This window comes from Homarus americanus, unplaced genomic scaffold, assembly GCF_018991925.1.
Source record: "Homarus americanus isolate GMGI-L3 unplaced genomic scaffold, GMGI_Hamer_2.0 scaffold6317, whole genome shotgun sequence".
Classification (NCBI taxonomy): domain Eukaryota; kingdom Metazoa; phylum Arthropoda; class Malacostraca; order Decapoda; family Nephropidae; genus Homarus; species Homarus americanus.
Genome location: NW_024730668.1, coordinates 993804 through 1020428, shown reverse-complemented (window position 1 = coordinate 1020428; position 26625 = coordinate 993804). Strand labels below are relative to the sequence as shown.

The 26625-nt window shown below is 37.9% G+C and overlaps 1 protein-coding gene across 1 annotated transcript in view; it reads right to left on the bottom strand.

The window, feature by feature from the left end:
- The window catches only part of LOC121867156 (cullin-4A-like), a 48998-nt gene extending 22405 nt beyond the window's left edge, over nucleotides 1–26593 (bottom strand). The window contains exons 1-5 of the mRNA XM_042366915.1: nucleotides 26133–26593; nucleotides 15817–15996; nucleotides 14695–14884; nucleotides 11701–11889; nucleotides 11042–11188 (exon numbers count right to left, since the gene is read on the bottom strand). Of these exons, the coding sequence (XP_042222849.1) occupies nucleotides 11042–11188; nucleotides 11701–11889; nucleotides 14695–14884; nucleotides 15817–15996; nucleotides 26133–26376 (950 nt within the window). The 5' untranslated portion in view covers nucleotides 26377–26593. The remainder of the gene's footprint in view (nucleotides 1–11041; nucleotides 11189–11700; nucleotides 11890–14694; nucleotides 14885–15816; nucleotides 15997–26132) is intronic.
- Nucleotides 26594–26625: the final 32 nt, after the last annotated feature.

Below are 26625 nucleotides of genomic sequence, written 5' to 3'. Positions count from 1 at the left end.
AAATAATTTGTCAGTACTTGTACTATGTTGTGGACATTCTCTTAATTTAGTTGGGAAAGCTGTAGCCAATATTTGCTCTGCAGCTGTATGCTATTTTGATTTCATACATCTTTATGTAATTTTCACATTATCTCAAGCACGTTATGCAGTTCTGAAGCAAAAGTTGTCCCACGCCGACACTTGATTGTATGTGCTCAAAAGGTTGAGTGAAACTCGTTGGTCTTACCGAGCTGATGCAACGAAAGATAGGCGAAGCATTAGATAAAGTAAAAAGAAGTCGCTCACAATGAAACCAACAGTCTTAATGAGAAGATGGAAAAACTTGAAATCTTATTGTATACTTCATTATGGAATGATATTTTGGAAAGGTTCAATGCAACATACCACTAACTACAGGTCCCTAAAATGGGTCTCAGTTCTGCAGTATTGGCACTGAAATCTTTTAAAACATTTGTACAGTCAAAGAGAGAGAAATTTTTTGAATATAAGGGTGTAGGGAAGAAACTGTTTGAAACAGCAGAATATGCTCTGGTTCTACCTCATATGAGAAATGTGTACGGGCCTATCTCAGATCATTGGATCATGGTAAATATACCATCAGACCCCCAAAAAAATTCTAACAAAAGATCTGCTAATGGTTTTGGCCCTACTGGGTGTAGTGAATGACAGAAAAAAGTCTACCAAAATCTGACCACTGGAAGTGGGTTAAAACTGGGTCAGTTCCAAGACAGCCACTGCTGACCCTGAAAATCAGGAAGGTGGCTGTAACATCCTTATTATTAGGTGTAGAACAATCATTTTTGTATCTAATCTAGGGTTTTTAAGGGTCAAGGAATTCATTGGTGCCAATAAAATTTCAATCCGACTATTCAGACCCTTAAATCAAAGATTGCGGCCAACAATCATGAATGAAGGCACCAATACCAATAACTCCCATATTATTTCACCTGAAAAGCAGTTTTAGGGCCAAAGAATGCAAATATCCATTTTTTTAGAGTAAATTTTATTGACACGTTTCAGATTTATTTATTTCAGAGAGTACACTGAAAGATTCAGTGAAAATTCTTATACATACTAAATGCAATAGTAAAAAAAAAAATATAATAATAATTCACTCTTTCACCGTCTCCTTTTATCCTCAAAACTGTCCTCTAGTTCCTCTAAAAGCTGGTTGTGCGGATTGCCACAGGACGCAAGTTGGCATGATCCACATGCAGAGGTATATGGAAGCCCATATCTTCTGCAACTGCAATGGGGGTTACTGCAACCAGTTGTGCAATTGCAATGTACCATTTTCAATAGGTGTCAGGTGCAGCATTCATATCAGACATTATGGGTACAAGTTGATTGTCTTCAAGTCTCCAACCCCAGTTCAAAGGATCAATATCACTCCATCCCCATCCATGTCATGGTCTGAAAGTACACCCTGAGACAATGGAATTTGGTGGAAGACTCAGTTGGGGGAAGACGTTCGGGCATAACAAATGATTTTGCAGAGACGACTTTCTTAGTGAGTATGTCATAACACAAGGCTGCCAGAGAACAAGTGCTTTTCCCACCAAACATAACATCCATCGCTTGGCTGCAAAGGTTTTCTATGTCAGTGCGGTTCTTGCCTGGTAAAGTGAATGCGTTTGCACAGGATTGGCGGACTGGATCACTTTCACAAGTTTTTGGAAGGCCGATTTCTTTCCAATACCATAAACATGAGACGTTGAATCGTATCCTGTGAAAGCATGAAGAAATAACAATTGTGTACACAACTCACTGCCAAGAACACTCTTTATGCAATTGATGTTGTACACTTTTGGAATACCTCTTGACTGACTGTCCGATCTAAAATACAGTGGTTTGCCATCAGCTGTGGCGTAATGGAGAAGAAGAATTAACAAGTCAGTGTCCTCTCCAATCAGCGTGGTGGAATGTGCATTTGTAGTGTTAACTGCGGCCTTTGTGATGTCCACATCAGCGTCCCCTTCTGCCTGAATGACCGTACAGTCATCAGTTCATCACTTATTAAGCTGATTAGTTGTTGCTTGTTAGTTCCCCTTGGAAGGAATTCTTCCTGCATCCCTTCAAATTCGGTTTCACTGGTGAAGTTCACAACCGGATACTCGATAGTTTGTTCCCATCTCTGGTGTGCGTTATCCTTAATCAAGGGACCTGCCCCATACCCATCAAACACAGCAGTTGCTGCCCCATAGTGCTTACTTGTAAAGTCAGCATATGCCTTGGCTATTTTACCATAGGTATCTCCCCTCCTCCACTTCAGCCTGTGTAGTAAGGAGCCTCAGTCAAGCACATAACTTTCAATCTTCAGGATAGCATCTGATGTTGCTTCACTTGATGGTATCTTGTTACAATGGTCATCAATGGCTTGGGCTAGTTGAGGCTTGTTGGCCTTTTTCAAGATGTTTTGTCCTCAAAAAGGGATGACGGGTACAGACTCCGCTCATATCTCATCACCTCCTCTGGAGACAAATGTCCTGTCCTGAACACTACAAGGAATCGCTGGAACAGTAGACCAGGATCAATGGCTCTGTCAGGAGCAACCTTGATAGCAGATGAATTTCCCAGGGTCTTGGCTTTGTCTTTCCTCTTGAAAGAGAAGGAAAATACAGGCTGTCCAATCATTCTGTCAATGATGTTCCTTCCAATGGATTCGTATTCGTGCACATTGACGTCTTCTTTCGCCACCATACCATTGATGATATTTCTCAATGAAGGGTCAGAGGAGAAAGGTGAACATGAAATCAGCTTTGTGCTTATCTTAGAAAGGTCTGATATGTCTCTTTCAATTCTGGCATCAGTTGAATCTTTGTGTTGTTCACCTTTGGAGGATGTGAGATCATTGAACTCCTGCATGGCAGTGTTGAACTCAGACATTATGGAGGCTGACATTGTCCACAATGCTCGCTGTTCTTCCGTCATCTTACTGCCATGAGTCAGGCCACCTGTGCTTTTTAATGACTTAAGTGTTTGTTCGATGACTAGATCGCAACCGAGGCCTGCCCAAGACCGATTTGTTCGACGAATGACATGGAAGCCTTCTTGAAACTTCCTGTCGACATCTGGGTGTTTGCTCTCCAGTTCACTCATTTCTTGGATGTAGAGAGAGGCAGACTTCAGGAAGTTGTAGTGTCCTGCTGCAGCAAATATTGTCAAGGCGTCGGAAACAGCAGGCAAGTGATTCAGCCAAGACCCAGTGCGCTCTGCTTTGATCAGCACTCATGCAGTACAAAGCATCCACTGATATCCTAGCCACAACTGACTCATTTTATATTGAAATAGAGATAAAAATCATCAATATTCAAGAAAACACTGTACGAAGGTCAAAATAACTAATATCTAATGAAGAAAAAAAAATGAAGCCAAAACCACTGGCCTATATCAAATCGTTTGGGAGTGTTGGCCTCCATTTTACCACCATCTTCGATTTATGTTTTTGATGGACCAAGTCATAAATCCATTGGCACCAATAAATTCCTTGACCCTTAAAACCCTAGGTTAGATACAAAAATTATTGTTCTACATCTAATAAGGAAGTTAGAGCCACCCTTCCTGATTTTCAGGGTCAGCGGCGGCCACCTTGGAACTGACTCGGTTTTAACCCACTTCCGGTTTACAGATTTTGGTAGACTTTCTTCTGTCGTTTACAACACTGAAAAACCCTGTTAGAATTTTTTGAGGGTTAGGGCGGTTTTTTTTAATAAATTGACCCGCCTACAGATGACCCTCATGGAGAAGTTTCTCACAGGAAGCTTCATTCCAGTTGATGATCAGTTTATTCTATCCTTAACTGACAGAATAGCTGCTTATGATATTGTCTGAGTGGTTCAGATTCCTTAATCAGCTAGAAAATTTGGATGCTTCTGAGCTTTGTTCAGCTGCAGCCAGCCTTATCAGCATATAAAAGGAATAACTTAAGAGCACAGCCTTGGTACCGTAATGAATTAGTGCATTTTGCTTCCATTATCAAACTTTACAAGAACACAATAACGATATACAGTACCAGGAAACTGTTCTTCTATAAAATTCTTGTTGAGAAAGATATAAAAGCAACCTTTCCAAATTTTTAAGTTGTTCTAAGAATATACTTCATTGGTGCTGTTGGTGTCCAATTGCTGTGGCAAACGGTCTTTTTCTAAGATGAAGATAATAAAGAACAGACTAAGAACAACAATGAATCGAAGTTCTCTCTCTTGGCTCGCAATAATGAGCATTGAACGTGACATACTGCGTGAGTTGGATATCAAATATACAAATGAAATATTCGTCTCTCAGAAAGTATATAAACCCCCTTTATTTTACTTTAGGTAGTACTGTACTGTATATGGTTTACGTATACGTACTGTAAACAGAAATTAATATTTCATTAAGCTGTTTCCAATTACGAAAGCTTTTTTCTGTTCGGTCTTATATGATTCAAGTAATTGAAGTACCGCATGCCCCTACAATTCGCGGATTTTTAATTCGATTATTCGCGGATGACACCTTGGATATACCCAAGAATGTCTGCAGGTAGTTTTAAAGAACACGGAATTTTCACGGCCGGGATGGGAAACCCACGAGTTTTATGGCGCCCTGCAAGGTGTCTCTCTTGTTCTAGGTGGCTGGGCCATATGTGCTCACTCCGCTTCAGTGGCAGTCTGGGTTAAACACTTGTCCGTTTCGAGCGTGTGCTACTCTGCTCTCTTAACAACTGTGTTTCTTGTGCTTGTGATGGCTCCCAAACGCCCTCAACCACCTTCACCCAGCCGTGGGAAGGTGCCCAAACAAGTGAAGAGAGAAAAGGTCGTGTATTTCTCCCATATGTACGCCTGGCTACGCCTGGCAACGGGAGCGGGTAACGGGGTTGAGTAACTGCTAGTTAGCGCATCATTTGCAGTTGTAACTCTCCTCACTCCCTGCCATATTTCACTGGATTTACTGTTATTAGTGTTTACTGATAGAATAGTGTTTAATACTGTACTGATTAATCATAGCATTGTGGCTAGGTTAGCTAATCATTGTAACCACCAGGCTACTGGGCCAAGCTGTGAGGTGGTATGGTTTTTCAACTCGAATTTTCAGGTAGATATACGCAACTTTCTTCATTTATTTTTACCCTGTTACATGCACACACCATCGTAAATACATATCATGAAAAAAGGTAAAATAAATAATTGTCCTCAGGGCAAACACGTAATGGGAGGAGAGTGCAGTGTGTAGCTGGTGCGGAGCGTTGCTAGGGAATTGGCATCCCAGCTGATCTTCGTTACTCTGATGGAGCAGGCAGTGTATGAAAATGGCAACTGTGTTAAACTTTCATTTGGCTTTTATTTAATGATTTGGCAATAGTATTTTTTGTTGTAACTTATTTATTGTAATTGTTTTTATTTATTCCTCACATTTCCTGGTACCGTATGTATTATTTTAACAAAACTATGGCTGTGAGGTGTTAGGGTTGGTTTTCAGTTAGTATTTTTGGGTATATGTACGAAACTTTCTTCATTTATTTTACTCAGTTACATGGACATGACATACCATCCTACATGCAGTGAAAAATTTCAGTATTACACCACAATTACCGACATCCTTCATGTTGGGTTGGCTAGATGACTACGAAAGAAATTTTATAAGTTTGATCTGTGTGTCAACCCAACTGGTGCTCAGATGCCATTCTTTCTAGACAGTAATTTTATGAGGAAAAAATTGCTGTATGACAACCCAAGAAACCCATCTTTTATAACAAAGCATGGAGTTGACTTGAGGGTAGACTCAAATTTTTTAGACATTTCCATAAATTTTGTTGTCTTGTTTCTGATTTGTGAGAGGATTTTCCTATTACAGTGAGTTCTGCTATAACGCGTGTTTTGACAACGCGAATTTGCTCGAACGCGATTTATGAATTGAGGAACGATATTTGTAAAACGCGAACTCGTTTGCTCTAACGCGATTCCACTCGAACGGTTGTTGTGGCTTCAGTTCACGTTCGACATCACATGTTCAATTGAGTTATGTGTTTTGTTTGTGAACAATTGCAGAAATAATGTATGTAATATTTATGTATACAGTATACCTATATATTATAAGTAAATTGTAAAATTTTACATAAAAGAGAAAATCAAATTACATAGCGTTTTACACCCGCGCTCTCTTTACATCACACACAGTGTTTACAGTTCACGTTCGACATCACATATTCAATTGATTTATGTGTTTTGTTTGTGAAGAATTGCAGAAATAATTTATGTAATATTTATGTATACAGTAAACCACTCACAAGGTCCTACAGTACCACTAATTATTTTATACTGAAACTTACGTTTGGGAAGCTGGATTAAAATGAAGATTACCGGTATATTAAAATAATAAAAATGTATTATAAACCAGTCTAACATACCGTAATAAACACAGCTGCTATTATCATCCCCCCCACCCCCATTTGCCAGTGACAAGAAAGGGAAAGTGACCTTGACTGTGACCGCCTGTGGCTATTTTTAGCCGTCCTTGTGTTCGGAGGTGGTCAGTAATGCATATCTGTATATTTACTGATCATAATACTTATCTCTTATAAATAATTCAAATTCCCTTATCATCCTGCGTCATATACAGAAAAACTTGAGTCCCTGAGCGAGTACACAAAAAGAAAACGGAGGACTAAGACATCCTGAAGTGGATAGAGAACGGACATCTCTACTGGGGGACTCAAACGTTTCTTATGTTTTGTGGGCGCTCTAGCATAATATGAATAATATGTAAATTACAATTTACTTATACAGGTATATATATATATATATATACTGACACTCGGTTAACGAACTCAATCCGTTCCAGAAGGTCGATTTAAATTGAAACGTTAGATTAACGAAACCATTGTTTCAATGGGTTTTTGAATTATGGTTCCAGCTCACCGAAAATTTCCTAAATTCAACAAAATGGTAGAAAAGTTCACTTACTTTGAGGTGTGTATGTAGAGGCTCCTGGATGATGATGATGATGATGGGATTTAGAATGGGGGTGGAGAAGGAAGAAGAGAGGCATTGGTGGAAGAGAGTCACCCCATGGTGCCTTCACCCATAAAATTTTAGCTCTCTGGTTTAATTAAGATTATTTTCTTTAAATCAATGCTGCACTGCATTATATATTGTCAATATATAAAATATATTTCAAAATGACCAATAATTTGCTTGGAAACACAGAAAAAAAAGCATTTAGTTAGAGAGTCTCAAGCAGATGTTACCTCCAGTAGAAAACAGAGACTAACGCCTGTTTGCTGTGTTGAGCTGGATGCCCGCATTAAACTAGTCACTTTACCTTCAATTATGTTCAATAATTGTTAAAATGATTAAAAAGTTAACATTAAACTTTTAAAATTATTGAATAAGTATAAACTTCTTGATATTTACAAAATAGTAAAGAATTTAAGCCTAGAACCGATTAATGTATTGGGACTGATACTAAAGCTGGTTGCGGTCAGTAAGCGAAAACATGTTGGTGGTTAAATGAAGTTAGATTAGCGAATTTTTTTTTAGATTAACGAATTGAAGATCCTTATGGAAGGCAGTTCGTTAATCGAAATTAGAATTAACCGAGGTGTTAGATTAAGCGAGGGTCTGTATATATATATATATATATATATATATATATATATATATATATATATATATATATATATATATATATATATATATATATATATATATATATATATATATGTAAATTGTAAAAATATAAATAAAAGAGAAAAACTAAATACGTAGCGTTTAAAGTGTTAAAGTGTACTGTACAGTGTTGTGGCTTGGCTCAATGTTTACAGTTCACGTTCGACATCACTTGTTCAATTGATTTATGTGTTTTGTTTGTGAAGAAATACCTGTACAGTATATGTAAATTGTAAAATTTTAAATAAGAGAGAAAAACAAAATAAGTAGCGTTTAAAGTGTACTGTACATTGTGGCTTGGCGCGGGGTTATGCAGTGTTTACAGTTCACGTTCGACATCACATGTTAATTGATTTATGTGTTTTGTTTGTGAAGAATTGCAGAAATAATTTATGTAATATTTATGTATACAGTATACCTGTACAGTATATGTAAAATGTAAAATTTTAAATAAGAGAAAAACAAAATACATAGCGTTTTAGACCCGCGCGCTCTGTTTACTCCACACTTTGTTTGAAACACGTGTGAAGTTTTTAAGTGTCCTCAGTGAATTCTGATTACTGTTTCTCCAATTTTGTGACTATGGAAAGGAAGAATATCTCTGGGAAGCACTCTGGTGATCGCATTTCCGGTGGTGATCGTAAAAGAAAGGCTATAACACTTGAAGAAAAGCTTGATGTTTCATGACTCCTCAGCCTCAACATCAACCTTCTCCCCCATCAAGTTATATTCATATTTTTTCAAGGTAAAGTGTAACATTTACTGTATGATTTCATTATTAGATATGAATGTAACATTTATTTAGACTGTGCTGTCCTTTGTGTTAGGCTAACTACGAAATTTTTTTTCGATTTGGAGTAATCTGCACCTAACCCTATTTTCTCCATAAGCCCTGTTATTTCTATTACACGAATTTCTATAACACGATGTTTTACAAGAACACAACTATCGCGTTATAGCAGAACTACCTGTATAGGTACTCCTCGACTTACAACAACCCGCACATACAACCGCCGTAGTCGTATAAAATATTTTTCAAATTACGTACAGTATTTTTAAGTACCGAAACGTTTCCGTCCCATACAACAGCGTGGGCCGGGCCGCCTCGTGGTGTACAGCATCCACGCCGTAGCCCGCTCAGTTAGTGTTTGGCCGTCGTTGTTGTTAGTGATCGCGCTGTGTACTAACAAAATTTTCGTTTCTAATTCCCTTTAAAATGGCTGGCAAGCATAAAAGTGAGAGTTATCGTGGTGCTGATAAGAAAAGGAGACAGTCAATTACTTTTGAGATGAAATGAAAATAATAATGCAATATGAAAATGGAAAAACGGTAGCAACCATTTCACGCAACCTTGGCTTCTCTCACTCGACGATATCAACAATTTTGAAGGACAAGGCAGAGGCATTTGCTACTATTAATAAGGGGATGCAAATGTTTGAAGAAATGGATCAAAATGTTGAGCGTTTTGCAAAAGTTGACAGACTGATCCAAGATGCACTTGCTTACTACTGGGAGATTTACAATGAAAAGAAAAGGCAAACTGTGCAGTCTAAATTGGACATATATTTCAAGAAGTCCCCCACTGTTGTCTCCTTACGCCCCACCACTGCTGCCTCTTCACTCCCTGAAGATGATCCAATACCTTCAACAAGCAAGTATGTTAGCCTGTCTGAAGAAAGCAAAATTGATGACCCAGCCCCGTCTCCTCCTCTGCTTCATCCAATTAATGTAGTCTCCATGTTTAATTAAAAAATTATTGAGGTCCCGTGTGCATTCAGCTGACTACATTAAAGGTAAGTGCACAGTAACACTTTATTCATTTTTCATTATTGATTACTTTTACTGTACCGTATTTCATTTTATAATTTCTATGTATTATTTTCGCATTTTCGACTTACGACCAGGTCGTCGGTCCGGAACCCCGTCGTAAGTCAAGGAGAGACTGTATTATTTATTTGTGTTAATGTGTGTGTGCGAGTACACACACACATATGCAGTACAGGTAAAAGAATTAATTGTCCTAAGGGCAAACACATAAATGGAATATACATTTCTTTGCTCACGAGTAAAAATGTATCCCCGGTCAGCAAATGATACTTGCGGTTCTGGTAATTCACGGCCATTTTGAGACCCAAACCGCCGCAAATTTTAAGGGCATGCTGTACACAGAGATAATACTGTAGTTTGTTAAGCTGGTTGGAGTATGGGCAACTTTTCTGGTCTGCTAAGTACTGTATCCTGTATCTAGTATAAATCATTTACTGTTTTACGGACATCAAGTTAAAGAGTCGTTTGTGATATAATTACAGTAATATTATTTTCCTAATGGAAAGCAAGTAAATTAGTACCGTAAACAAAATAAAATTATTTTCTTATATACCATGATACTGTATATGAAAGGTTGAAGCATATCTGTTTTGTTTCGTATACTACACAGAGTATTTATATTATATTAATCTTTGTAAAGTTGGTAGACCTATTATATAATAACACTCATATGTGATTTGATAATGAAGTTTTAATGGCAAGGGCCCCATAACTCTTAATCCAACCCTGTTTAACATGGTGTACCTAGATCCACCTCCATGTTCCTTGTTGTATCTTTCTGTATCAAAATGTATCCTGGTATATCTACTAATACCCTCATTAACTTATAGTAGGTTTACCCTGACATCTTCAATTCAGGGGCAGTGAGTTATTCAGAAAAATTTCCTTCCAAAAATCACAAAGTATTTCTGTGACTTGGAAAAGGAATTTGCTCTGCCAGAACAATGCAGTGTGAAAACTTACAAATTTACTGTGACAGGCATAAATACAGTAAATGTGAAGTGGTCCTGTAAACACGGCAAGTGTAACCGACTTGTGATGAAAGACAATGTGAGCCAACCAAACCAAATATATTCAAATGAAAGAGATATTGTAAGACTATTTGGTAGATTTGGTTTCATTATCATCATCAATGTTGTAAGGCCAACTTCCATGCATAAACGGGTTAGCCATGAAACCTGATGACAGTTTCCAGACCTGCATGGATTTTTGGAGCTTCTCTCGTCAGGTTCTTATCTCTGAGAATTGGTTTCATTATTTAATTTTATCTGCTGTAATACATGGTAGTAGTGGGAAGGTATTGTTGGAGGTCCTAGACAGGGGTGGTAGAGGAAGGAGCTGCTCACCATGGGTCCACTGCTATCTTGGAGCAGTAGGGTTTAGTGCTCAGAATTCTTTTATTTTTTTTATTTTATCACTGCACAAAGTTTTGTGGTTTAATCATTTCTATAACAGAAGTATTAATTTACTACCTTGTGCAATTTGTGTCATGCATGAGATATTGTGAAATGTATGACAATTCTGTATACACAACCCTACATAAAAAAAAAAAAGGAATTTAAACTTACTTAGTAGACATATCTAAGTAATGAAGGACTCTGTTATTCTCCTCAGTGAGTCTCTTGTCAACATGTAGAAGATACTGAGGGACATCACGGTCTTGTGTGAGTCGTTGACCCTCACGGAGGTAAAGTTGTTCTGTTGCCACCAAAAACCTACAGATTCAAATACATAACTGACAGGGAATCAATTTATTTCTACAGTAAAATACATGTACTGCAGACACATTCCATTGGGAAAACCATTTACATAAAGCAGAAAAAAAAACATTACTTTTATGAAAATATGTAAAACAAACTTGCTTTCATTTCCAAAGCAAGAATAAATTAGAAAGAAGTTAAGCAAAGTTACATCTTTTTTGGCCACAGCACAATGTTTCAATAATAAACATGCTTCCATAATCCTTCATGAAGTGCTTAGCTGCACATCCATACCTAAATAATATTGCCATCAACAAAGCACACACTTTTACTGAAGATTACAAGGTAACATTAAAACAATATGTGATTAAATATTCCAATCATGATTAAATTTAAAGCTGTTGCTTCAATGGAATAAAGTTTCTCCTACTTAACACTTTTTTCCTTCCTAATCAACAGCAGAAATAATAGTGCAAGGAACATACAGCAAACTCTTGAAGTCTGATGTACAGCTCAAAAGGACTTACTTGTTTTCAAAAACTTTATGATACACTTGTAGTGAAGAGAGCATTCTAAGAAGGGATTTGACGAGGGATCTGTCAATAGTCTCTCCAGACCGCTCTTTTTCTATCATCATTAGTAAACCATCGACACATCGATTTTCTACAACTACTTCCTCTAAAATATGTTGCCTGAACAATTCCAATCCCATGTCCCTGTGGAGAAGATTACACTGTTTAAACACACTGAATAGTTATGTAAGTGATCAACGAACCTACAAACTTACCAATTTTTAAGTACAGTGCAGTACTGTACAGTAAACCCTTGCCATTCGCGAGGGATAAGGTTCCAAGAAATGGCGCGAATTGGCAAAACCGCAAATAGACACTTATATAGTACCTTAGCGCACTAATATACAGGTATACCTATACTGTGGAGAAACTTAAGGCACAATACTGTACTTACATTCGCATGTGGAAGTCTGGAGCTTTCTCAGTTTTCACTTTAGCACTTGCAGGAGCACATGCTTGAACAGAATCACGAATTGCTTGTTCATTCTTTCTTTTGTACCGCACTGTGGATGCGTTCACACCAAACAACTGACCAACCACGGCAGTACACATCCTCTCCTTTAACTTGTCTATATTTCAACTTTCTTTGCCAGAGTCATCAATGACTTTTGCTTTTTATGTTTCACTCCACTAGCATTACTTGCACTGACACTAGGCAGTCTTTTCGGGGCCATTTTCACAAAGAAACACAAAAGTTTTGAGAGTATGACACGAGATGCTTGGTTGTGGGTACTGGGCGAGAGCAAACAGAGCGAGTAGTGCTGCCGTGGACGCGTGGGGTAACTCGTTGTGCTGAGGAAGAAGGCTCGCATGCTAGTCACCCGAGCCACCAGCTGCTTACCGCGAATCGTAAACCCGCGAATGGGAAGGGTTTACTGTATATAAAACATTTACATGTAAATGATGGGAGAGTAAAATACTACCTTAAAAGAATCAAATAAGAAATTTTTGCCCAAAATCTAATATGGATGTGATAATTGCATTGTCTACTTACTACATTTATACTGTACATATAAAGGACAGTGTATTTGTTTGTTTGGGGAGTTGGCCCCAGTGGTCAGTCCCCAATACCCAAAGGTGAAGCCCCTCTCATACCCATAGTTTATAACATATGAAATCTGAATTTTGGTATGGTTATATTTTGCATATTAAAGTGGATGTAGTAGATGTAGCATAAATAGTGTAGTAAATGTATTGTACAGTAGATTGTGTAGTGGATAGTGTTGCTGAGTGTAGTCACAGACATAGGTTATGAGTTGCAACTTTAAGACAAACCCGTGCAACACCTCAGGTAATAATAAATATTAGAAATGTGTCTACTGACATGGATGCCCTGATAAATTGTCGAAGAAAATCAGCAAACATAACACCCAAACAATATAGTATGCATGTTTGATACGATGGCAGAATGGTCTTCCCTTAAAAATTTAAATTTTCTCAAGAACTCATCATTATTATTCCATGGCCATTTTCCACCTTTGCGTGGGTTAGCTGTGATTAACTGATGACAGCTATCCATGTTGCATGGACTTTTGCAGCCTCTCTCATTAGGTTCTTATCTTTGAAGCAATTTTTTTTACAACATCTTCCCATGTAATTCTTTGCCTACCTCTAGCTCTCCTTCCCTACACAATCAAACTTACGCATCTCTTGACCCAGCTGGTCTCCCCTATTCTCTCTATATGCCCAAACTATATCAGCCTACCTTTAAGCACAACCTCACCATTACTCTCAATACCCAGTCACCCTCTTAGCTCTGATCAGTATCTTATCTTTAACTGTTATATTAAACATAAATCACACCATTTTCATTTCCGCTTGCTCATGTCTACGCATGCCATCCTTTTTCACTACCTATGTTTCATTGTCACACATTACACAGGTTGATTACATATTTCCTTTCACATAAATAGGAAGTCCTCTTGCCATCTCTAAACCTCTTCCAGCTACTTCTGACTCTTGCAACTGAGCTAACTTCAGCACCACTTACAGCACTACTCATGTCATCCAGTTAGTACTGTATAATCTTTATCACATTCCAGGGATGTATCCCTAATGTCAGGTTTTTTCAAGCCCTGCTAAGATGGAAAGACAACATCATTACCAGTACACACAACACACTTAAGGTCAACAACATCCTGAAGTCTGCCATTTACACCACTGCATCTCCTGTGTACCCATCTTCTACACTCGCTATACATTACTGAGTTGCTGCCAACACTTTTCTTGTGGACTTCACAAGACTATTTCAACTTTCACGGAGGGTCTTTCACCCACACCACTTGTCATTACTTTTGCCACATTCACTCTCATGCCATTGAACTCCATTCAATCCCTCCATTTCTTAAATTTATCAACTACCTCTTCAATACTATCGGCTATCAACACTATGTCATCAGCATACAACAATTCCTAAGGCAGACTAATACTGAAAAGCTCACAATAGTGTCTGTACCACCTTGCTGAATAGTACCTGTAGTTCTTGAGCCCCCATACAGTACAATGCCATAAATGCTTGAACCCTAACTTCCTCATTGTCCACTGCACTACTCCACAAGATATATACCTTCTCTAAGTCTACAAATACAAAATACAGTGCAGCTTTCTCTCCTTCTCCAAATGTTTCCCTTGTAATTGTCTGACAATAAATACTGCCAGACCTGACATGAAATGGAGCATAAAAATATGTTTTGATGGATAAAACAATCATTATAGTATAATATATTGTAATATTGCATATAATACAATATTATTTAGGGGTCTAAAGATTGCCACTCAAAAATCAAAGTGAGGAAATGGGCAAAGATCTGAGATGTGGTGGAGGAACAATCAGGTTAAGTGAGCTTGATGGACTTGAGTTACACAGCATTTTGGATAAGCACAGTTTTACAATGCACAAAAAGTTAAGGACACTATTCAATGCATAACAGGTGCTGATTAATTCCTTACCATATGGAAGAAACCTGAGCATTCTGTAGTACATAACCTCTGTCAAGAGCCAGGAAGATGTTACAAACCATCTTCATCTGGTGACAGTGGTGAGTCCAGCAGTCATTTAGTTGCCTTAAGAACGTCAAGCGATCACTAGTACCACTTAAAAATTGATTCAACCGGGATTTAATGTGCTTCTCTGTCAGATCTGAAAAATAATGAGTAAATGTAGAGCACAGTATAATTACCTACACCAAATCAAAAAATTATTAGACTTCGCTACTGATGACAACTGTCATTATCATAAGTCTAACATTATGTTACAATCTTACCAGAAACTGAAGATGTTTACTGTCTAGTGGAATTTGGAATTAATACTATATTTTTTACTCCAGCTTGAGCATGCAAAATTTTTCAGCTAGAAAATAAACTTTAAAAATACTTGTCCCATTTTCCACAAAATGCAAATTTTTGGATCACAGGAATTAGAAAATAAAAGGTTTAATACAATTATCTATTTTGTCTCACATGTAAAAATGACAAAAACATTAATAACTAGCTAGATGGACATAGACAAATAAATAGCATGTGTCATGACAGTAACCCTGATGGTCACCTGTCCATAGGTTGGTGGGTAATAGTTAATTGTTTCAGGGAGTTGAAACCCTGCCTTACCAGCTAAGCGGGTATTGAAATTCTACAAATACTAATGCCCAGTTCCCACTATGTAAAATGGGGTTGGTGATAGGAAGAGTATCAAGCATCAAATGGCTAAACCACATAAGTATGGAAAATGGTGGTGCCTGTAGTGACAAAAACAGACTAATTAGGGAGTGTAGTTGGAGTGCCAAATGAGGTGATGCAGTAGAAGTGAAATGACTATGGAGTTCATAATTGGCAGCACGGAGAATATGACCGGTACTGGTTGGGATATCTAAGAAATCACCTTAACTGTATAGGGAGTAAGAGTGAAGGCAATAACTAACATAAAGAGTAAAATGAGAGGTATACTAAAGTTTATAAAGACATGACCATGCATTTGCTTTAAAGCCCTGAGCTTGACTAACAGTAAAGGTACTCTACTATAAAAGTACAGTACTGTACATCACTGATGCTTCCTGTTTCAAGATAATAACCTACCTCTAAGGTCAGCATACAACAGTGCTGGAGGCCGTTGTGTGATAAGGTTGTCAACATAACGATAGAGATCCTCCTGGGTGAGGTTGTCTCTTAACTTTCTTGACTCCTGAATTGCAACCACTGCTTCCCTCAAAAACCGCCATGATTCAGCAATATGGTCAACAGCAGGCTGGTTGTGCACTGTAAGAGAGGTAAATATCAGCAATGAAATATGGGTGACAATATATCGTATTAAATAATACAAGTTCATGAAAAATAACTAGGGGTGCACTGATTAGACTACAGTATCTGGTTGACAGAAAAAATATTTAATATCCAGTATCATTAATTTTATTTAGTGTGCCTTTTTGTTGTGTGTTCAGTATATTGAGTCAATTTAGGCTCTTAATATTTTATACTGTATGCTTCATGCTTTTATTAGTAATAATAATAATAATAATAATAATAATTAACGGTTTATTGAAAGAGCTTGGCAGCCAGAAGGCTGAAAATATACAGTTACATATTTGGGGAATGGGTTACGAATTACAAATAATATACAAGTAACATAAGTGACACAAATAAGACATATAATAACTAGATGGGGAAAAGCTCAAACTACAGTTCATTTCAACATAGTGACAGTGTAAGGAGCAGTGTTTACTAGGAGTGAATACACTGATTTATTACAAGTTATTGATAATTTTTACAATGGTTGGGACTGGGCTGTTCTTATAGCGATCAGTTCGTGCACGTATGGGCTGGATGCGGTTGTGGTGTCGAACAGCAATTCTCGGACAAGGGATCTCAGGTGGTAGTAGGAGCCGGTGTCGGGGATGGTGTAGAAGCTTCTTACCAAATTTGCAGATGAGGTCGTGGTGATGGTCAGTGAGAGTCGAAAGGGTCAGTGTGTTGAGCGCTTCTTGATATGTGGAGTAGGAAGGGGAGAGAATAATCTTGCATGCCCTCTTTTGCACTTTTTCTAGGTGTTTACGTTGTGTGGCATTTAGGGGAGGAAGACCAGGTGGGGGAGGCATAGGTGAGCTTGGGAAGTATGAATGTTGTGTAAACACTGAGGAGCTCGGGTGCAGGAACTCCGAGGGACTTGAGTCGGCAGAGGAGGTGGAGACGGAAACTGGAGGGGATTTGACAACTTCACTGACGTGTGGTTTCAATTTAGTTGTTGTCTATGGTGACGCCGAGGAGCTTCGTGGAATCTACAACCTGGAGTGTGTTAGGACCTAGAGTAATGGAAGGAGGTGGGACAATGTCGGAGGAGTTGATGTGCATAACCATGGTCTTGGTATGGTTGATGGTGACATGGTTGTTGGTGGCCCAGTTTTGGAGACTGTTCAATAAATCCTGAAGGCGGTATAGTTGGGAGCAAGAATTGTTGGCCTTCAGTCCCAATGGTGGAGTCGTCGACATATTTCCAGCGAGCAGGGAGGTTTCTCTTAGGGCATCATTGATGAGCATAAGGAGCAGAGTGGTCCCATCTTGGTGCCTTGGGGGCGCACAGGTGAGTGACTGAAAGGTGGAGACAGCCCCTCGGAAGCGTACAGCTTGGCGTCGGTCACTGAGGAAGTCTGTAAGCCATGGTATAAGACTTCTCCGAAGCCCGAGGTCAATAGCTTTGTTGATGATTATATTGTGGTTGACTAGGTCGAACGCTTTAGTGAAATCAATGAAGGCGACAGCTACAGACGTTTTTCGTTTCTCGAGATGGCGGTATATGTAATCAAGAAAGCTGACAAGACAGTGAGTGTGTGTGTGTGAGTGTGCATATACTGTATATGAGGCCATCAGAGTAGTGACATTTTTTAAAAATAAGAGAAAAAGGCAACTTTCGTGAAACACCCATCGGCACATGGGAGGGGGCCTACCTGCCTTGCTGGCAGTAATTTTTTGGTTATACAACTGGTGTATGCCTTGCTTTCATTACGAAGCCTTTATACAACATTACTCTTCCATGCGATTTACACGGTCAATTGAACCCGCGGAGTAGCGTGTAAAACGAGAAACGCGTAAATGGAATAACAGAACATATGGGATTAATTGAAATAGAGACCGGGCCGACTCCCAAACTACACTTTTTCAGACACAATACCTACGTTGTAGTAAAAATAACATCTTCATTTTATGATGGTATGCACACACAATTAATATTTAAGAGAAATATCAATAATATTAGGTTTTTTAACACTTAGGTTAGTAGAAAAGATGGCTGGGCACACGGGGATGGGGGTTTGGTTCCGAGGCAGAGGGCAGATTATTGGCCCTCACCTGTATCACTTGTATCAATTGTATCACTATCCACCACAGAGGCTTGCAGGGCCTCTTTGTCAAACCCCCTCAAAGTCCATATAAGTCCATATCCTCACTATCACTGACTTGGGCCGGCTGTGGTGGGTGGCGGGTGAAGAACTCGGTAATGTTTTGATGACTGGGCGACCTTGTGCGCACCCTGCCCGCGCCGCTTCCCGCGTATATGAGTAGATGCACCGCGTAAATCGGGCATTCCAGTTCTGGCGGGGTACCGCGTAAATGTAGAAACGCATAAACGAGAACCGCATAAACCGAGGTACAATATTACTGTATGTATATATATATATATATATATATATATATATATATATATATATATATATATATATATATATATATATATATATATATATATATATATATATATATATATATATATATATATATACACACACACACACACACACACACACACACACACAGGTAGTCCCCGACTTACGACTGCTTGGACTTACGACCGTCGGGACTTACGACCGCTGCAGTTGTGACCATTTTTTTTCAAATGACGCACGCATTTTCTATACAAAACGTTTCCATTTAATGTAGTCTCCATGTATAATTAGAAAATTATGGGGGCCCCATGTGCATTCAGTTGACTACATTAAAGGTAAGTGCTCAGTCACACTGCATCCATTCCTCATTATTTATTACTTTTACTGTACTGTATTTCATTGTAGATTTTTTATTTAAAAAAAAAATTGATTTTTTTATCTATGTCGAACTTACGACCATTCGGACTTACGACCTGGATTTGGGTCCCTAACCCCGTCGTAAGTCGGGGTTTAGCTGTTTATATATGTATGTATATATATATATATATATATATATATATATATATATATATATATATATATATATATATATATATATATATATATATAACCATATATCATCTCTATTAACCACAAGGAAAGAAGAAAACACGAAGTTCCCAAGCGCTTTAGCGTAATTCACATCTTCAGGGGTGAGTACAGACTAAGGAGAAGTACAAAACAAGGTGTTTATATACAGAGGAGGGTGAGATCAGGTCCACAATGGTCAGGTATTAGGTAATGACCCTACTAATCTTTAAAAAGCAACGGTCGGTAGTCAGGTCAGAGGGGAAGGTGACCCAACCTTCTTACCTGGTTACAAATCTTCTTAATTACAAAATTGTCCAGTTTGTACATGCCATTACTCAAATTCATGTTGACTACTTCGGTATGTTTAATGAGACTAGATTCTATAATGTTCCTACTGTCAATTGAATTACAAGGTAATATTGAGGAGGCATTATCCCAGTCAATGCAATGCTTGTTATCCCTCAGATTCCTGGCCTGTCCTAACACTATATTTATGTTGTTTAAGTCTAGTTACAAGATCTTTACCTGTCTGGCCTAAGTAAAACATATTACATTTCTTGCAAGGAACTTTATAAATGCAACCAATTGTGTTGTTGGGGGAGTTCTTGATTAACATATGTTTAACAGTGCATGAGTTTTTAAATGCCACATTGATGTTCCAGGTTTTTAGTTGTAAAGGAATTTGAGATAAATTTTTTTGAAATGGTAATACTAAGAGATTCTTATGGTCATGGGTGGGCTTGGGATCAGTTCTATAAAAAGATTTCTTAGTAATGTTCAGGCATTTGTCTATGAAAGATCTAGGGTATTTAAGGTTTGAGCCAACATTATAGATATATTTATATTCCTCATCAATGAATTCCAGGCTGCAAATTCTCAAAGCACGTAAAAACATTGTTGAAAATACTGACTGTTTGACTATTATGGTGGGCAGAATAATAATGAATGTATGAACATACATTAGTCGGTTTTCTATAAATACTGAACTTAAAGGTGTTATCTATTCTGTGTATCAGACAGTCTAGGAATGGCAATTTACAGTCATGCTCTAATTCTACAGTGAATTTGATCGAGGGGGCTAAGTTATTAAGTTGTGGCAGGAAAGCTTGTAGGTCCTCATTACGTGGCCAGAGACATAATACATCATCTACATATTTAAACGAGACTGCTGAAGGTGGTAAAATATTAGTTTCTTTTCAAAGAATTCCATATATAGGTTGCTTAATACAGGTGAGAGTGGATTACCCATTGCCATACCAAATTTTTGAGCAAAATATTCTCCATTGAATTCAAATTTACAATCCTTAATACATAGTTTGATGAGTTCGATGACCCTCCTCACCCTCCTCTGTATATATACACCTTGTCTTGTACTTCTCCTTAGTCTGTACTCAACCCTGAAGATGTGGATTACACGAAAGCGCTTGGGAACTTCGTGTTTTCTTCTTTCCTTGTGGTTATCAGTATATATATATATATATATATATATATATATATATATATATATATATATATATATATATATATATATATATATATATATATAGTTACGCCGTCTCTTAATTTACTTTAATATCCAGGTTCTAGGCGAAACCAAACCAAAAAAGTGAAGTAAACCTTTAAGAATTTAATTAAATTAAATACTAACACAATAAAGAGCCTCGTAGGCTGTCACAACAAATTGATTCACTATCGAAACTTTTAAGACACAATTGATACTAAAACATGGAAACATCAAAAGAACTGCTTAAGCATATAGAATAAAAATAAAGCACTGGATTACGTTAACACTGCATATACATATAAAATAACTAACACTGAAATTAACTATCGTGAAACAACACTGAATCGTCTTGCTCTTGCGCAGCTATTAAAGCAACTCTCCCGGTCACAGCATTAACTGCGGAAGAAATGTCTTGGGAAGCAATCGGGTTAGCAAAAAGTCCTTCTTACGAAAGTGAATCATCTACATCAGGAGTTACATTATGATCATTAGTCATTGACATAGAACGAGTCACAGCACACAAAGGGAAAACACCGGGCATATCATCTTCAAGTTGTTGCAGCTCTGCGGTAGAGTCTGGTCTTTCCCGCAGCACAGGAGGTGGGGTTACGTTCCCCATTTGACCTCCCGCCAAATCGTTACCGAGTATGAGGTCCACTCCATTCCAGTCCTCCTGTCATTCAGTCCACGTTCTTTTGAGTGACACCCGTCACCTGTTACTTATACCTTATTTTATTTCTGTGTTGTTCCTGTCGCCACCAATGTGGTATATCTATGTGAGTACCTACTCATGTCTCTTATGTGTCCATCAGTGCTTGCTTAGTTACATTTAAGTAATTCAGTGTTGTTTCACGATAGTTAATTTCAGTGTTAATTATTTTATATGTTTATGCAGTGTTAACGTAATCCAGTGCTTTATTTTTATTCTATATGTTTAAGCAGTTCTTTTAATGTTTCGATGTTTTAGTATCATTTGTGTCTTAAAAGTTTCGATAGTGAATCAATTTGTTGTGAAAGCCTACGAGGCTCTTTTTTGTGTTTAATTTAATTAAATTCTTAAAGGTTTACTTTATTTATTTTTATTCCCTTTTGATTTACTTCACTTTTTTTGTTTGGTTACGCTTAGAGCCTGGATAATAAAGTAAATTAAGTGACGGCGTAACAATATATACTGTGTATATATATATATATATATATATATATATATATATATATATATATATATATATATATATATATATATATATATATATATATATATATATATATATATATATATATACATACATACATACATACATACATACATACATACATACATACATACATACATACATACATACATACATACTGTACACACGAAGTGTGATTCAAAACTTCCTGGACTGGCTTCATAAAATCTTTATTTTTCAAGATATTACACTGAAACTCTAGTCACACCTAAAATATTCTTCAGAGGCCTTAATGCAGTGCTGAATCCCCTCCTCCCACTTCTGGAAGCAGATCTGGAAGTCCTTGTTGGTGAGGCTGGAGAACACCTTCTGCAATGTGTCCTGGATCTCCATTCTGTCCATGATCTTCCCCTTGAGGTTCAACTTGAACTTCGGAAACAGCATGGCATCCCAGTGGCCCCCCACCCTCCATACTCTCCAGATCTGGTCCCCTGTGACTTCTGGCTGTTTCCAAAGTCTCTCCTGTCAGGTTCTTAATTCAAATGTCATTTCCTACAACCTTTCCCTATGTAATTTTGACCTGCCCCTGGCTCTTCTCCCCTCCACATTTAGGCTCCTACTCCTCTTGACTCAATTGGTCTCATCCTTTCTCTTAACATACCCAGACCATCTCGGCCTATGTCTATGCAGAACTTCACCAATGTACTGTACTTTCAATACCCAGCTGCCTTCTTAGTCATGGACAGGGCCTCCTGTCTTTCAGTGGCACATTGCACATTTACCTAACTATATTGTATTAAATCTTACATGTACTACAGTTAATTTTAATTGAATCTTATAAAGCAGCAAGTGGGTTGTGGCCTACAGAAATTTTGCAAAAAGCTATTTTGAGTAGGCAGCTATCAAACAGTGAGGTACCACTGACTGGAAAGATATTGGAAGCATAATATTTTGTCTATTGGTAGAACCTGCTGCCATATGGCATTACAAAAATTGTGACCAAGTCCCAGGTTGCTGATCTGACTGACTTTCTGCCTGATTAACACACATTGCAGGGTCTCAATGGCTTATCTTTGACAACATAACATACAGAATACTGTATATTGTTTCTCACTCTATGTGTTTTATTTTTTATTATTTTTTATTTACGTGTATATTTTTTTCACCCCCAGGCCCTGAGTGGGTCAGTGAACTGTGCCTGGGTGGGCTAATCCACAAAAATAAAAATAAAAATAAATAAATAAAAATCAAATGCCTTATCACGGTGAATGTGCTATCCACATAAGGGTCACCACATCTTGTAAAAGATGTAGAGGCGGGTGTACCCATTTCGTCAACACTTTTTTTACCCTTTTCGTCACCGAGTTCATTCCCATCACCATTTCAAGGGCTTTGGGCCTTCATTATGTATTCACTGAAGCAGTAAAGACGTAATGGCTGGTTTACTATCTTTGTGTACATACATTGGATCATGCAAGCATCTTACTAAGACATTTTATTAAAGAAGGGACGTATGGGCAGTAACTGATAAAATGCTTTTCATACTATTCTTAATGTTCCATCTCCATCTTGCGGAACTTAAAATGTGAAGCTGATTATCGGTGACCATGACTATGTGGTGTTCAGTAGTCTGGTTATCATCATTGCATATCTGTACAGTATGTCTGTTCTAATGAAATCAGGTGGCAGGCTGTCAGACATGAGTTCAAAGTTGAGTTGGGTTGGGTGGTGTGGTCTTTGAGCTTGGCAATGTCAGTTACCTTGTTTGACAATGCTGCTTGGTTTAGGCAACTGTTGGGCATAAGGGTGGCTCAGTTTGTAGCTAGTTAATTCCTCTTCAACAAGAAGGCCTGGTGTTCCAGGGTGGTTGTGAGCGTGTAGACCTGGCTTGAATGTTGTCCCTCGCTGAATTACACTTGCTGGACACTTGTTATTCTTCTGGCGGATGCTGCAAGTTCAGTACGTTATAGACTCCTTTTCTTTTCTTATTGTGTATGTATAACCATCAGAGCTGTGCAACCATAGCTTCCCAGGGCTTGTACCAGTGGGAACAACTTCCCAAATAACTGGTTGATCATCTGGAAGGTTTTCTGGGAACGGTTCATCTTGAAGAGATGTTTCTTGTACTGGGGTGACTGGCTCAATAGGAAAATTAACTGTGAACGAAATGTCAGCACTAGTAGAAGACTCATCCATGGGGAGGTCAGCAGCAGTAGAAGAAGATTCATCCAAGGGGAGGTCAACAGTCGTAGGGCATTCTGGACAGTGCCGGACAAATGATCCACCTTCCTTTAAATGTTTGCCTGTACATATCCTGGGTGATGGTTGTGCCACACTTCCAGTCTCCACTGATGGCAATAATCACAGGAGAGAGCCTGCACCCATGATCGTACTTCCTTGCCACATCCAGAACAAAACTGAATACTGCTTGTAGAAGCCATGCTGAGTTGAAGGGCAAGCTTGGTGTTGTAGGTGGCAGTGTTCAGTAACTAGTGTGCTTTTTACGAGTGTTAAGATCGCCCATATCCACTTTGGTAAGGTTGGCCAGTTAGTCACGTGACAATTTCAACCAGTCTTATCACCGATGTAAGATGCAATTAAAATAAACATTAGTTATTTACTTGCTAGTAGTAATCACAAATAACTGGTTTTAACATACAACAGGCTATGTGGCCCGGTAAACCTGGGCATACCAAAAAGATCAAATAATCAAAAAGCTGTAAATTAACTGCCAGTCATTTCCATCGAGTGATTTACCTGATAATTGCCCGTTGTTTAAAGAAATCACCTGACAGTCTAACCATAACCTGCGCTGAAGGTGGTGAAGAGATTATCACCTTCATTTGTTCTGTATTTTGTTTATTTACCAATGTTTTAATAATTTTCTTTATTAAATAATTAATATTCACGTATAATAATAACACAATAATTCTCGAGTCGTCTGTAAACATGTGTAATTTCTATTCATGTTAAATAATAACTTGCAATTTGTCACTCTAATATCAGCGACTGTTTCATCACCAGACTGTTAGTGGTGACCGAATTGATTTGATATTGGTGACGAACCGGGTGGTGACAAAATGGGGTGTATCCGTAGAGGCAATAAAAAAATGTCCAATGATGAGCTACCAGGTTGGTGCCATCATTAAAAGGACAAACATATGAAGAAAGATCGAAAAAGATGGAACTTTCCACACTAACATACAGAAGGTCTAGAGGTGGTATCATTGAGTGCTTCAAGATCATAAGTACTGTAATAAATATGGCAGAGAAGTAGCTATGTTAATATATATTTGAAGAGCTGACCTCAATTACAAGAGAACATAAGAAAAATATAAAGAACAAGATAGAACTTAAAAAGAAATCTGTCTTCTCTAATAGTGGTTGACAACTTTAACAGCTTGCCTGCAAAACTGTAGTGGTAAACTCTAAATCATTGACTATTTTGAAACAGGTTAGATGTGCTGTACATGATTGGAGTAATGTTCAACTTTACACCCAAGAATGATAACATGTTGGGACTGAAGCAGTGTCATGACCATGTAGTGCATCGAGAGGGTGATAAAGGTGTAAAGCCATACATCTGTGAGTACAGGGTATCACTGAACTATATTTGATTATTGCATGAACAAACTACTGAACAATATACTGTATAACGTATCAAGCTTGGCAGTACTCAGTGGTTCAATCCTGACAAAATCAGACATACAGTACATAGTTCAGTGAAGATTTTTGTCAGTTCATTGATTAACAGGAATTTGAAATCAAATAATGACACCTACAGTACAGTATTGTATATATCTTGATAAAACCAAACCACAGGACAAGGGAAGCACTAGAGCACATACTGTATATGCACACACTATGGCTCCTAGTATAAATTCATATATATATATATATATATATATATATATATATATATATATATATATATATATATATATATATATATATATATATATATATATATATATATATATATATATATATATATATATATTGTAGCAAGGTAGTTAATAAGTTCACTCAGCTAAACTTGAACTAGCTATTGAGATTGTTTGTTTAATCAATTATTGAGAAGACGACTAAACTACACCATTGACAGTACACTTTCCAGGATTTATATAAGTACTATACCTGAAGTTTTATCTAGTGGCCTTAATGTGAAGGTCACCAAAGGCCCTAATAATGAATTAGCAAGTCTGTGAAAGTAAGTTAAAAAGATTGTCATTTTCTGGCTGGTACAGCTAACCGTTTCCTCCACTACTATCCAATAAAGTGAGGTTAACATGAAGTAAGATCTCTCTTTAGCTATAATTGTACAAATCTGGGATTGTCCTAATGCCTACTTGGCATATGGCATTTAACACTGGCACCCCATATTGTCCAGGTGCTGTATGTACACCCAGTAGAACTGGGTCTACTGTAAGTTTTACCATATTACAAACACCTGACACATACTTTAAAACATGCAAAATATTGTTATTATCTTACCTTTAAAATTCTTGATGGCCAAAACCTTCTTCTCCGTGCCCTGCTTCTTCCCGAGGACCGTGTTTTTACTCACGCCATTGGGAGCAACAGAAAAATTAGCGAGTTTTTGACTTTCCATCATGTCTGTCTGTCGGCAAATTTTCTTTTGCAAGTGAGGACAATCCGGGGAACCTGACGAAAACCTTTTTCTCTGGCCGTTTGTAACACTCTCACTGACAAAGCTTTGCCTCTGAGAAGACATCATATTCTAAGTCTTCATAAGAATCGGTGGCCAGAGCCACTTTAACGCACTAGTTGGACCTCTGACACCACCCACTGTTTGCCCAGGTCATCTGCACGTCCTCCCCATGGATGCAGTCCACCAAGACATGTCGAAATCACAAAATTAGGTGGAGGACCGAGGTGTACAAGAGGCGGTATATTCCGTGAGACCTCCTCGTGTGTTCGGACTTTTTCAACTCACATTTACACTCACACATACGGAAAATATAAT